The sequence below is a fragment of the Gossypium arboreum genome, chromosome 3 (assembly GCF_025698485.1).
Source record: "Gossypium arboreum isolate Shixiya-1 chromosome 3, ASM2569848v2, whole genome shotgun sequence".
Lineage (NCBI taxonomy): Eukaryota > Viridiplantae > Streptophyta > Magnoliopsida > Malvales > Malvaceae > Gossypium > Gossypium arboreum.
Window position 1 is genome coordinate 126,609,401 of NC_069072.1, and position 13,959 is coordinate 126,623,359.

General features: G+C 34.0%; 2 protein-coding genes across 2 annotated transcripts; one reads left to right on the plus strand and one right to left on the minus strand.

The window, feature by feature from the left end:
* Positions 1 to 1,039: 1,039 nt before the first annotated feature.
* On the plus strand, positions 1,040 to 3,767 carry LOC108474590 (15-cis-zeta-carotene isomerase, chloroplastic). Its single transcript, XM_017776562.2, has 4 exons — positions 1,040 to 1,545; positions 2,430 to 2,576; positions 2,730 to 2,939; positions 3,280 to 3,767. The coding sequence occupies exons 1-4, from the start codon at positions 1,138 to 1,140 to the stop codon at positions 3,613 to 3,615; spliced, it is 1,101 nt and encodes a 366-aa protein (XP_017632051.1). The 5' UTR covers positions 1,040 to 1,137; the 3' UTR covers positions 3,616 to 3,767.
* A 185-nt stretch (positions 3,768 to 3,952) lies between these two features.
* LOC108475004 (L-type lectin-domain containing receptor kinase S.6) lies at positions 3,953 to 6,987 on the minus strand. Its single transcript, XM_017777023.2, has one exon. It carries the CDS (start codon positions 6,014 to 6,016, stop codon positions 3,965 to 3,967), a length of 2,052 nt encoding a protein of 683 aa, XP_017632512.2. The 5' UTR covers positions 6,017 to 6,987; the 3' UTR covers positions 3,953 to 3,964.
* Between the last annotated feature and the right edge of the window lie 6,972 nt (positions 6,988 to 13,959).

Consider the following 13,959-nt stretch of genomic DNA (forward strand, 5'->3'; position numbering starts at 1 on the left):
TAATGGTAAGATAGACTGTATTCTTAATGAGAGATAAATACTCGTACTTTGGAGACGACATTGTTAGAAGGAGCAATCGTAAATCCCAAACATAGACCATAAAACAAATATAAAGAATACCAAAAAAAAAAATTTAAACCCTACTATTAATCACAATAAATAATATTTTCATCTATTTTGGATTAATTTAAATTTAGAATTAATTCTATTAGGTATTTTTAGAGCTAATTGCACTAGACATCCTTAAACTATGACTCTAATTCTAAATTGGTCCACAAAACTCTATAACTTTTAATTACATCTCAAACTATCAATGTTAGTTCAATCATGTCCTTTCTTTACTAAACTCATTAATTTAACTATTAAATCACATATCAAATCTTATGCGGCACAATTTAAAATGAAACATTTAAAGAAAAATTAATATTGTAAAATTGATGTTGTAAAATATTAATTTTAAGGTTTTCAAAACTTTTACGAAGCTTTATCGTTCACTTTCTCCTTCTTCTTTTTTAGTTTTTCCTTTTAAAAGTTATATGGCAATGTTTTATATATTTAAAATTTTTTATTTTAAATTATGTCATGTAAGATTTAACGTGACATTAAATGATTAAATCAATATTTTAATAACAAAAGGACTGATTAATATAACCTTAATAATTTAGATATATAATTAAAATATTTTAAAATTTAAAGATCAATTTAAAATAAAAAAATAATTTAAAAATATATGTTCTGATTAATTATTTTCATTTTACATTATCATAAACGGGTACCTCAATTTTAGTGAATGGATAATTATTTGGTGAATAATTTTATTTTATTTTTTTCTAATATCAACTATCAACCTTTTAAAATTAAACACATATATATTAAAAATAATTATATTAATATTATTTTATTTTATTTTATTTTAAAACTAAACACATGTATTAATGTATTTTAATATTTTAATTATATTGTTTGTGAAATGTCATGATTTTTAATTAAAATAATTTAACTAATACATCCTATCGTTGAGAAAAAAAAAAAAAAGTTGATATAGATTTACAAGAATAATATTCCGTTCGGTTTGGTCCACTTGGAGTTGACATTTTGAGCAACCCCATCGACTTCCAAGCTCTTTCTCGTGTAAAAATGGCAACTTGTCTTGTTGTAGCCAACTCCTTGTTCCGTCCACCCAAACCCATCCTCCCCCATAAACACCTCCCTCTTCAACCCATCTCCAGTCACTCCCTACCCAAATCCCCCCTCAATTCCACCTTCCTTAAACCCCATTTTTCCCACTCAGATTCTTGCAGATTCCGATTTATTGCCCCAGCTTCCCTTGGGGAAACCGATGCCTCCTCAGACGAGCCCCTTCCTTTGGTAGGTGAAGACTCTGCCGCCTTCGATTTGGGGACCCAAAACATTGTTTCTTGGGTTTATTTTACTATTATTTTGGGTGTTGTTCTTTTTGTTCTTGATGTTATCTGGATTGATAATTCTACTGGTTTTGGAAAAGCTTTTATTGATGCTGTTTCGACCCTCTCCGACAGCCATGAGGTCAGCTTTTCTTTATCTAGTTCTGGTTTTGGATAATTGTTTCCCAAATTTATGCCCTTGCCTTGTTCCATCAAAACATGTAATTTGATCATATTGTTTTTACTGATATTTGAGTTCAATTCATATTTTAATTATTTAAGTGAATATTTGAGTTCAATTAAGCTTGCGAAAACTTCATTTAAGTAAATATCTTTTTGAATTTTCTTATTTAAAGTAGTTCATACTTCATAGACACATGACAAATATACTGAAGAATGTGTGTCCAACAACTAGAGCTCTAAAACAATTGGTGCTGTTCTTGAAGGTCTCTATCTGTGATGAAATGTCGGTTTGTCACCTTTAATTGTTGAAGTAAAAATACAAAATTTAAGATCCATCTGAGTGTTTGAAGTGATACAGATGCAATTCTATCTGCTGGAATTCGTTCGTGTATCAACAATTCAGATAGTTTCAACACTTTAGCGGTCCACTATTCGGATAGATTTTCTTAAATTATGTACCAAAAGTTAACTTTTGCTATTGACCAAATGACCTGGACTGCTTCAACTCTCCCCTGTTCGTTTATAGGATACATTCAACCAACTAATTTCTGCTCATGAGTGATTATGGAATCTCTTTTTCCATTACAAATGCTAATGAGTGATTCCTTGCACTGTTCTTGATATTAGTTTTTGGTTTCATATCTACCTTGTACAAAGGATTTACTTGTTTTTCTGTGGAATTAGCTTTTACCTCACAGTGTTCTTGGAATGAGCTCATAAGTTACACAGTTGTTTTATGTCATTAACCATCAACGGCTTCATGCTTTGTTGTTGTCATTTGTGTTATTTTCTTTAATAGGGCTTTGATAATCACTATTTGATTCTCAAAACCTTCTTTGGCAGATTGTAATGTTGGCCCTCATTCTTATATTTGCCACTGTCCATAGTGGCTTGGCTAGCTTTCGGGACATGGGCGAGAAGCACTTGGGAAAACGTGCATACCGTGTTCTATTTGCTGGTGTATCCCTTCCATTGGCTGTTAGCACAGTTGTGAGTTCGAAATTTATTACACTGGATGATGGCACTCTCATCTAGAGTTGATTTTGTGGGACATGTGTCTTGTGGCTTTAGTTTGAAATTCATGGCCTCTCAAGGGCATGGTAGAGTTCATTCTGGCTTTGACTTTTTGTGATTGCATTGCAGGTGTACTTCATCAACCACAGGTATGATGGAGTGCAGTTATGGCAGCTTCAAAATGGTCCTGGAGTCCATCAACTTGTTTGGCTCTCGAATTTTATTTCCTTTTTTTTCCTATATCCTTCTACCTTTAATCTATTAGAGGTAGCAGCTGTTGACCAGCCGAAAGTGCATCTGTGGGAAACTGGCATCATGAGAATCACCCGGCATCCACAGGTTCACCACTATTATCTTGGCATTAACGTCCATTTTTGTGTGTTGGATCTTCGTAGTCATTTTGTGTCGTGAATATCAAACTGATGTTTAAGGCTATTTGCCATATTCCTGCAAATACATAACTGAAGAGGTGGTGCACCATCGTAGAACATACTCTTGAACTGGAATACGTATACTCCCCCCCCCCCCCCGGGGGCCCAGCTTAAAGCACATCATTTTCCATACAAAATAGAATAATTTGTTTGTTTACCATTTTCAGGGGTCTTCTCATAGAACACTTTCTGTTCCTTCTTCGATATTGCCATATTATATACCCGTTGTAATTTTCCTCTCTTTTCAGATGGTAGGGCAGGTAATCTGGTGCTTGGCCCACACAATTTGGATTGGAAACTCTGTAGCTGTTGCAGCCTCCGTTGGTTTGATTGGACATCATCTATTTGGCGTATGGAATGGTGATAGGAGACTAGCTATACGACATGGGGAGGCTTTTGAAGTTGTAAAGAAGCGAACAAGCATCATCCCTTTTGCAGCAATCCTTGATGGCCGCCAAAAATTGCCCAAAGATTACTACAAAGAATTCATTCGATTGCCCTATTTGGCTATCACTGCAATGACACTAGGTGCATATTTTCTGCATCCGGTAATGCAGGCAGCTAGTTTCCGGCTCCATTGGTAGCGCAACAAGCTTTTATTAAACGAAAATTGTATATAAAGACAGACAAAACTGGCATATTGAAGTTGAGATCATAGATACATAGGTAAAAGCATGTATGCTTTGTTGTAATTTGCAAATCTGTAAATGATACTTCTTAGATGTCATTCAAATAACTTACTGCTGTTGTTTCATGAGCAAACCCTAAAATCATAGATTAGAACCTCATCACAATTATACAAAGGGGAGAAATTAAAAAGGAAAAATGACCCATCAAAGTTCTGTCAAAATTTAAAGCTTTACATATATTGTTATTCGAGGTACAATATGTTTCCTGCATATGCATTCAGACAGTCCCCCCCTTTCCCCTAAGCTAAGCTTTGCTAAAATGGCTCTTAGGCGTCAACCACCCAGCATCATCGCCATTAGGACTGTTATCTCTACCGATGTTCAAAATATCTTCACTGTCTTTGCACAGATTTGATTTGATCCTCACTGTTGGTCTTGTCGATGGCAAAACCGGAAGTGGTGCTTCACCTCTGAGAATCCTGGCAGCTTCTTTCACTGTGGGTCGTTTTTCATGGTTGGGATGAACACAGTAAAGTCCGACAACAAGCATCCTCTCCATCTCTGAGACAATAAACCTCCCTGAAAGTCTTGAATCAGCGGCCTCAAGTAGTTTCTTTTGCGCCCATAGGTCCCAAACCCAGTCAACAAGCACTGTTTTATCATCATCCACAGGCCTCTTCCCAGTGGCCACCTCAAGCACCACCACGCCAAAACTGTAAACGTCGGTTTTCACGGTTGGAATGCCACAATAAACATACTCAGGTGCGAGATATCCTATAGTTCCTGCTGGGATTGTAGCTTCTCTTGAACCACAATTGTGTTCATAAACTTCAGCTAAACCGAAATCCCCAAGCTTGGCATTGAATTCATCATCAAGCATTATGTTGCAGCTTTTTACATCTCTATGTATAATCTGCCTTTGACATTCTTCATGTAGGAATGTAAGAGCAGAAGCTACGCCTAGAACTACCTTTAATCTTAAGCTCCATGAGAGGAAAGTTGATGAATCTGTGTTTCTATGGAGGAGTCTGTCAAGGCTTCCATTGGCCAAAAACTCATAGACCAACACTAACTCAGATCCCTCACAGCACCACCCTTGGAGCTGAACCAAGTTCTTGTGCTTTAAGCAACCCGCCATAGCGGCAAACTCGGTGGTAAACGGATTATGAGTGAACGCTTTTCGGTTGGACTGATCGAACCGCTTGACTGCAACAGCCCCACCAGAAGGGACAGACCCTCTATAAACAACTGCTGAAGCACCTTCACCAACAATTCTGTTCCTATGAAACCCCATTGTAGCTAATTTGATCTCTGCAAGTGACCATCTTGTTGGAACATTAGTCATTTCAACTCTAGTTTGTTCTCTTTTGCTTCTTCTGCCACCACTCCTCTCTTTCCTCACTGCAACGAAACAAAGGACCGGAACTACTATTATAATGACAACCGAGACAACCAAGGATCCGAATAGAAGTGCCATGTTCCCAATCTTGAAACCTCTTTTATGAGTACCATAAATCTGAGAGCTAGTGTTAGATGAATCCTCTGGAAAGCACATGGAACAATAGCCAAGCTCAACTGAATCCATTGGATTGTTATAAATGGTGAATGTTTTGAACTGCCAATGATCAACAAGGTGCATTGATGAACCTAGTCCATTAGAAGCAGAGAAACCAACATGCATATATTCCTTGAATTGCCTGGAAAGGTCTATCTGGGCAACAAGAAGAGGAGTTGGAGGCTTACTTGATGAATAACTAAGCCATATCTGAACCAACTTGGCTGAATCCCCATACTCAATCCAAGCTGTTATCTTTTTCCCTCTTTTAAGATCAAACCCTTTTGACAAAACATCAACTGCAGCCAAAGAAACAATGGAGTTAACATCAACACCAACATGATTACCATTGATGTCACCAAGTGAAGGGTTGAAACTGGTATCGAACTCCACAGCAAAGTAAGGATCTTGAGAGCTCAAGTCATCAAGTTGTGGCAGTCCCATGTAGCCATTGAAGAAGCTGAAAGAATCGGGTCGGGAAGTGACCAAGAAAACGATACCGTCCCCGAAAGGACAAACGGGGTTTGGGATGATGGAGAAAGAGAAACGACAAGTGAAGGAGGCGTTGTCTCTGGTACGGAGATCAATGAAACGGATGGGGTAAGCGTAAAGAGCTCGTCCGATGTGGGAAGGTGAAGAAGAAGATGAGAGACAGGTGGTTTCTTGAGTGAGGCAAATGCCATCGGTACTAAAGAAAGCGCCATCGTAGAGGGTGATATTATTTGGTGGGAGGAGAGGGAAAGTGAAGTTGAAGAGGGAAAAAAGGTTGACCCAGAAGAGAAACAGACAAGAAAGTAGCATTGTGAAAAGAAAATGGCGATCAGTTCTTGAGATAAACAGTGTGAAATCTTGGAATAAAGTAGTGGGGAAAAGAAGACTTGTTGGTTGGTTGATCTTCCATGTTGTTTGTGTTTGTTGATGAATCTTGTTTGTCTACAACTTTAACCATCGGGAATCCAGGACAGAATGAGAGCGAAGGGAGGTGAAAAGAAGCAGTTAAAAGCCACAGTGAATTATAAACATTTTATCATCCTTAATTTTTTATCCCCATATAAACTTATTTATTAAAATAAATAAATATAAACTATGAGGCATTCAATGAAAAAAATATCTAAAATTGTATTTATAAAAAATATATAAGATTTTAGACATCATACAAAATGCAGATGTATGCTTCATCATCCTTAATGTTTACCTTCTCATGAATAGTATATTAGGTTTAAATCCACCGTCCAATCATCGCAAGCCTTCAATAGAAAGCTTCTCAGCTAACGTGTTTGATTGCTCAAATCTTCAGTTGGAGTTCCTCAAGTGGTGAAGTTTAGGCAACAATCTGAAGTCTCTGGATGTTCCATGGTGGTCAGTTGTATGGCCATTGAATAGCCGATCACCATTCCCCCACTACTTCTAGCCATGTCCCTGAAGCTTGTCTCCAGCATTTTTTCCCACAGGAAGTGGAGAGGTTGGCGAAATAATATAGTTTTGGTCCATAGGCTGGGCCATGCCTTGGCTAGAGATGGTGATAGATGCTGGAGTTCGTGGTGACTCGATTTTTCTTGCCCTTTGGTTGGGCTTCCATTGCTGGTATTGTTTCAGATTTAGAGATATTTCTATTGCCACGACTACAAGGATTTAGACAGATTCTTTGCATAAAGGTCTTGGTCACCTTGACGGTTGAGTATGCCGAGGTGATGTGCCGAAGTGTCTCCTTGCTCCTATTTATTGATATGGAGGCTGGATTCAAGCAATAATAGCCTATTTCTCCCTGTAGTGTCGCCTATCTATTGCATGAGAAATTGAATTAAGAAGGTATTTGATAAATTATTGAAATTTTTTATTTTATTGGAAGTTGTTAATATTTAATATTTTAAAAATTAAAAAGTGCTGGTTAGTCTTTGTATTTCGACAATATTTGAGATTTAACTCATGTATTTAAAAAGTGAAAAATTAAATCTTTTTCATTTAAAAATTTTAATCTAGACATTAAAATCAGAAATATTTTTTTGTCAAAATTTGTTAACTTGAAATTTTGATTAGATTGTTTTCGTATTACATGGCCTATGATTAAATAAAAATAAACATGTTAAATTAAAATTTTGAAAAAATTACAAACAAATATAATGATTGAATTAGGATTATTAACTTTTAAACTATAAGGACCAAATCTCAAATCTATACAAGTACAAGGATGAATAGCACATTTTAACCTGTTTAAAATGCATATGGTAATATTTTTTTACTTAATATAAAAGTACTGATAAGAAAAATAAGTAGGTAGCTACTTATCATTTAATATTGAAATGGTTATGTTAATTCTAATTTTGAAAAAAATTATATTTGAAATAAATTATCTCATCTTAAAAATAAATATTCAAATCATCATAATTAACTTTTATCCAAAACTATTTAAAATAATATAAATTATTATATTAATAAGATCCATAATTAAGAAATAAATAAGTTTTAAAAAATAAAATTTACTTATATCAAACAACATATAATTATATGTTGTAATTAATTTTACTAATTTATCAAATAATTTTCTAATATAAATCCAGTAATTATAATATTCAATAGTAACAATTCAACATTTAATTTTTCAATTTATAAAAAAAAAAAAAAAAACTTAATTGTTCTTTAGTAAGTGATAAGCAAGGTTTTCAAAATTAGATAGATGGCTAAAACAATTAGAAAATTGGTTTGCCAATCTAATCTATTCGTCCAATTTGATAAAATAAATCATTAAAAATTAATAAAATATCTTTAAAAATTAAAAAATCTGGTTCAACCGGCTTTTAACACCATTCAATCAATTCGTATTAGTTCTCGAGTCAACTAATCTAATATCTTTCTCTGGACAGATATCCCGACCAATTCCCACTTTGATCAACCAATTCGATCTATTCAAACAACCATGGTGCTAAATAACTTTTTATCTTCTTATCATTTTCAATATTATTTTATCATTCTAACAATTGATCTTTAAACACCAAAAAAACTAAAGTAATTCCATTTCAAAGATAAGGAATTATATACACCACTTAGTGAGGTTTTCGAGTGCTTAGAAGATTTTGACAGTTTTTAGTTTTTCATATAGTTAAATTTGACGTGCTCGTCGGTGGTTTGGTATGCTTGGCGGTGGTTTGGCGTGCTTAGCAATGGTGTAACAACATTTGGATTTTGGCATTTGGTTCAAATAATGGTTAGAGGTATTTATGTCGATCATTTCCATTATTTGTATTGTAAATTGTTATTTATGCTAATATTTGGTATCAGAACATGGTAAATCTTCGCCTTATCCGATTTTAAAAGTTTGTAAATTTCTCAAAATAACAATGCCATGTTTCTTTGAATTTTTTAAACATATTTTGAGAATTTTATTGCAAACTTTTGTGCAAAATCGTTAGATTTTATTAAAGTAAAATTTCTAAAATTGATTATGTTATAAATAAATTTAAAGAAAAATTTTAGAAATGTGTTGTTTGAGTATTTTTATGTGCTGAAGTAAATGGTTGTATGTGAATTATCTGGTTATTAATTACATAAGTTTTAGGTGCATAAAATTTTAGACTTATTGCATAAGGTATTTAGCAATAAAACTTTAGAATATATGTCAAGGGATCCAAATAATTTTGTTTAATTAGAGAATTAATCACAACATTAGCAATAAAATTATTTATTGTAGTAAGGATCTCATAAGATTTATAGACATTAGATTTGCATAATGACTTAGCAACAATCTTGAATAACGTTTAAGAATTAATATCTAGTTAAGTGATTTTCATAATTTTATTTAGTTAAAGATTAGCTACAACATCTTTTGTTGAATAAAATTATTAAAGTTAAAATCACATATAGACAACATAGGTATTAAATCCCATTGCATAATTTATTAAGATAAAATTATTAGATAACCTTTTATAATTACTTACGGAATTATGAAAATGAATTTAATATTTTTTATCGAAAGGATAGTAAATAATTCTATCATAAAATGGATCTAATTGAATTAAAAATTTAGCCCACGGGTAATTTTTATTACACTAGATTCATTATTTACATAATTTGCATTGGTCAATTATGATTTATGTTTGCCTCAAATTTTTGTTCGTTCATTTTGTAGTTTTACAACCTGTGAATATGTTTGATAATAAAGTAGACATCCCTAAATTAAATAGTGAGAACTTTAAACTGGAAGGAGAGTATTCTTCTCCAATTGGGGTGCTTGGATATTGACTGTGCCACAAGAAAATCTGAGCCACATATTACTAAAACCAACACTTAAGTTATCTTGCTCTGTATGAAAAATTGGAATGATCTAATCACTTAATGATGCGGTCGTTGAGAGCACCAAAAATATCCTATTCCCTGTAAAATAATGAAAAAAAATAGTAAAGAGGAAGTAGGGTCGAATCCTCAGGGACCGGATTATACGAATGCTTGTCTCTCAAATCTCAAGCAGAATCGTGCCCAAGAAAACTCGTTCTTGGAAAAAATAAAAACAAATTTAAAATTGATTTTGGAAGCGAAAATAAAATAAAAAGAATTTAAAGTTTATTGAAATTATGATTACGAAAATAATAAAAATAATAAAGAGAGTTTTAAAAGAAAAGAAATTCTTATGGAAAGTTCCACCTCCGGTTGTCTCATTCCGCTTGGGCTCAATCCTTGGCTTTTGGATGATCCTTCTCGACTCAAGTAAGCCGCTTATAGTGGAAGAGGACACCTCGACCACCAGCTCCAAAGATTAGATTTACGGTTTTAGGGAACCCGACTCTAGCCAAGAATCTATGCTAGATCAACGCTTCTCAATGGCGAATCCTCGCCATTTTGTCTCTTTGGCTCACCAACCTCGACGCATAAGTTAACGAACCGACTATGCATCCTTCCAAAACATACAAAGCGGCCGCCTTTGCATATGCTGAAAAGCTTACTTAAGGGCCATGGACGAAAGCGTCACCAGTAGTGTGAGAAACGATGAATACTTGGCGAGAAGGCTAAGTCTAATTCTAGGCCTCAATAACCCTTTTGGGGAAATATTGACAACTTTTGCCTAGAAGGGTTTTTAGTGGCTCATGATAATGGAGGAAAGAAAATAAATAAAAATATGGAAAAAGAAATTTTATTGAAAAGAAATATGAAAGAACAAAAGACTTTTGGGGAGAGTGTTTACGTAAAAAGATCCTCCAAATAGAGTCACTTCACCCCTATTTATAGTGCTAGGAGATAGTCTAATTGAACTTAAATTCTAAAAAGATAAATACATTTAATTAAAGATAAACAAAGATAATTAAAATAAAATCCTAAATTTGAATAATCCTAATAATTATCTTAATATTAATTATCCTAATAGAATAAAAGAAAATAGAGTCTTCCAAAATAAAATCTCTTCTATTTGCTTTTAAGTCCTTGTGCCTTCCATGTTCGCACTTTTGGCACCATATTTGTCCCACGTTGCATATTGGCCCATTTAATCTCCAAATTGACGCTTTTTCCCTTGAATTTACTTTTCGCCTCCAATTTAGTCCCTAAAAGATAAAAAGACATAAATAGCTCAAATTAGTAGGCTCAAGCTCAAAATAAACACATGATTAATATATAAAAATACGTCATTTTAGAGTATTATCACTTAAGTATCATGTTCATAAAGTGTAAGGTTCTGATTGATGTTCGTGGCTCAATTGAGCATTATGAGAATGTCCAAGAATTATTAACAACTATTGAAAAATAATTCAAAACTTCACAAAAGTCATTAACTAGCACCCTAATCATGAAGCTCACATCAATGAAGCTCACTACCGTGAAAGGTGTACATGATCATACAAAAAAGACGAGAGATTTAGCAGCTCGATTGAGAGCACTTGAGGTTGAAATGTCTGAATCTTTCTTGGTGCACTTTATATTGAACACTCTTCCACCTCAGTACGGGCCATTTAAGATCTCTTATAACACGTAAGGATAAGTAGTCTATTGATGAGCTATTGACCATGTGTGATCAGGAAGAGGCTAGACTCATATTGGAGAGGAGAGAGAATGCATTGACGATTACTCAAGAAAAGAAGACGGTCCAAGCCAAGCAAAAGGGGAGGGCCAAAATGCAACCCCAAACTAACATAAAGAAAGAGTCCTAGTGTTTTCTTCTGTAAAAAGAAGGGCCACTTAAAAAAGAACTGTGTAAAGTTTAAGAGCTAACTTGAAAATAAAGGTAAATTAATCTTACTTGTTTGATTTGAGTCCAATATGGTTGATGTTAGTTATAACACATGGTGGATTGATTCTAGTTCTACAATCTATATATCAAATTCCTTACAAAGATTAAGAAACCTGAGGGAACTAGCGGAAGCTGAACGACACATCTATTCAGGAAATAAGATGGAGTCGCATGTGGAAGCAATTGGAACATGCGAATTAGTGCTTAGGAGTGACTGTTTAATTTTAGAAAAGAATTTTTATATTCCCAATTTTTCTAGAAATTTAGTTTCTATTTCAAGACTTGCACCTTTTGGGTATTATTTTAGTTTTTAAAACACTAGGTATTGTGGAATCAAGAAATGCAAAATTTCCTTAGAATGACTTAATTAGTGGGAGCAATCTGTCTCGAAACAGGATTCTTGTAGGTCAACTTTCCACTTAAAATGAGAGATTGGTTATCATACATAACACCCCTCAAGCTCAACCAAGTGTTGAACAACCAATCAATGAAAATCCACAAGCTGGTGAAAACACTCCAATAGATCAAGCAGTTCAAGAAACTCCGAAAATTATTGAACAACCAGCTAAACAACATGATCCACGAGAAAATGTTGGTTCAATATTGAGGAGATCTACTAGAGAAAGGAAATCAACAATTTCTAGTGACTATATTGTGTATCTGTAAGAGTTTGACTATAATATTAGAGTTGAAAATGATCTTGAATCATTTTCATAAGCCGTTAGTTGCAAAGAGTCAAAATTGTGGTACAATGCTATAAAAGAATAGACGAATTCCATAAAAAATAACATTGTTTAGGATCTTTTGTCATTTCTAAAGGCGTAAAAGCCATTGGATGTAAATGAGTCTTCAAAACAAAAATAGACTCAATATGTAACATAGAAAGACATAAAGCTAGACTTATTGCGAAAGGATTCACTCAGCAATAAGGGATCGATTATACTAAGACTTTTAGTCTTGTATCTAAGAAAGATTCATTGTGCACTGTGTTAGCATTAGTAGCTCATTTTGACCTTGAGTTGCATCGAATGGATGTGGAAATCGCATTTCTTAATAGTGACCTAGAGGAAGAGGTATACATAGAACAACTTGAAGGATTCTCCTCTAGTGAAGGTGAACACTTGGTATGCAAGCTAAAGAAGTCTATGTATGGATTGAAACAAGCATCCCGACAATGGTATTTAAAATTTCATGAAGTTATATCTTCATTTGGTTTTATTGAGAATATCATGGATCAATGCATATACCAAAAGGTTAATATGAGTAAATTATGTTATTCTATATGTGGACGACATTATACTTGCACAAATGACAGGAATATGCTACATGAGGTAAAACAATTTCTTTCTAAAAATTTTGATATGAAAGATATGGGTGATGTGTATTATGTCCTTGGCATTAAGATTCATCTTGATAGACATCGCAGTATCTTAGGTTTATCTCAAGAAATCTACATCAACAAAGTTTTAGAAAAATTTCGGATGAAAGATTGTTCATCGATTGTTGCTCCTATCATGAAGGGTGATAAGTTTAATTTGAACCAGTGCCCGAAAAACAAATTTGAGAGGAAGAAAATGAAAAACATTTCATATGCTTCTATTGTTGGAAGCCTAGTGTATGCTCAAGCCTGCACAAGACCTGACATTGCATTTGCAGTTGAAATTTAGGAAGATATCAGAGTAATCTAGGTATTGACCACTGAAGAGCTGCAAATAAAGTTTTAAAATATCTTAAAGAGACAAAGGACTACATGCTTGCATACAAATGATCAAACAATTTAGATGTGATTGGCTACTCCAATTCAGACTTTATCGATTGTGTTGATTCACGTAAATCAACATCAGGTTACATATTTAAGTTTGCTGGCACAGCTATATCTTAGAAGAGCATCAAACAAACCTTAACTGCTACTTCCACTATGGAGGCTGAGTTCATTTCATGTTTTGAGGCTACCTCAAATGGAGTATGGTTGATTCATTTCTGGCTTAAACTTGTGGATTCAATTTCTAGGTATTAATGATTTATTGTAACAATTCAGTTGTTGTATTTATGACTAAGAAAAAAAAATGGAAGTTGAAATAAACATATCGATATTAAGTATTTAGCCATAAGGGAATGTGTTAAAGAAAAGAAGCGGTCATTGATCACTGATGGGCGTCGAAACCATTAAAAATAATTCTTACAAAAATAACTTTAAATAGTAGTTATAGGGTCAAATCCACAGGGATTAGATGTTATAATCAACTTTTGTGTTTATCTTGTGAACAGAACGTTTGTCGTGTCGAAAGTCGTGGCAAAGGTCGTGCCCCCTTGGGACAGCAACTTACCTTGGGACTCCAAACGACTAACCGTGAGCGCAAGCTTGCTCACTTACTTATCTAACTCCTGCAAATGTATTTCAGTTTTTTGCTGAAACTTCTCAGTACTATTGACTAGCATTTCCACTATGGCTTCCAAAGATGACTTTGGGGGTGGTAATTATTTATTCAAAGGCAATCTTTGTTAGTAAAATTGATTGAACTGAGGATTTGAC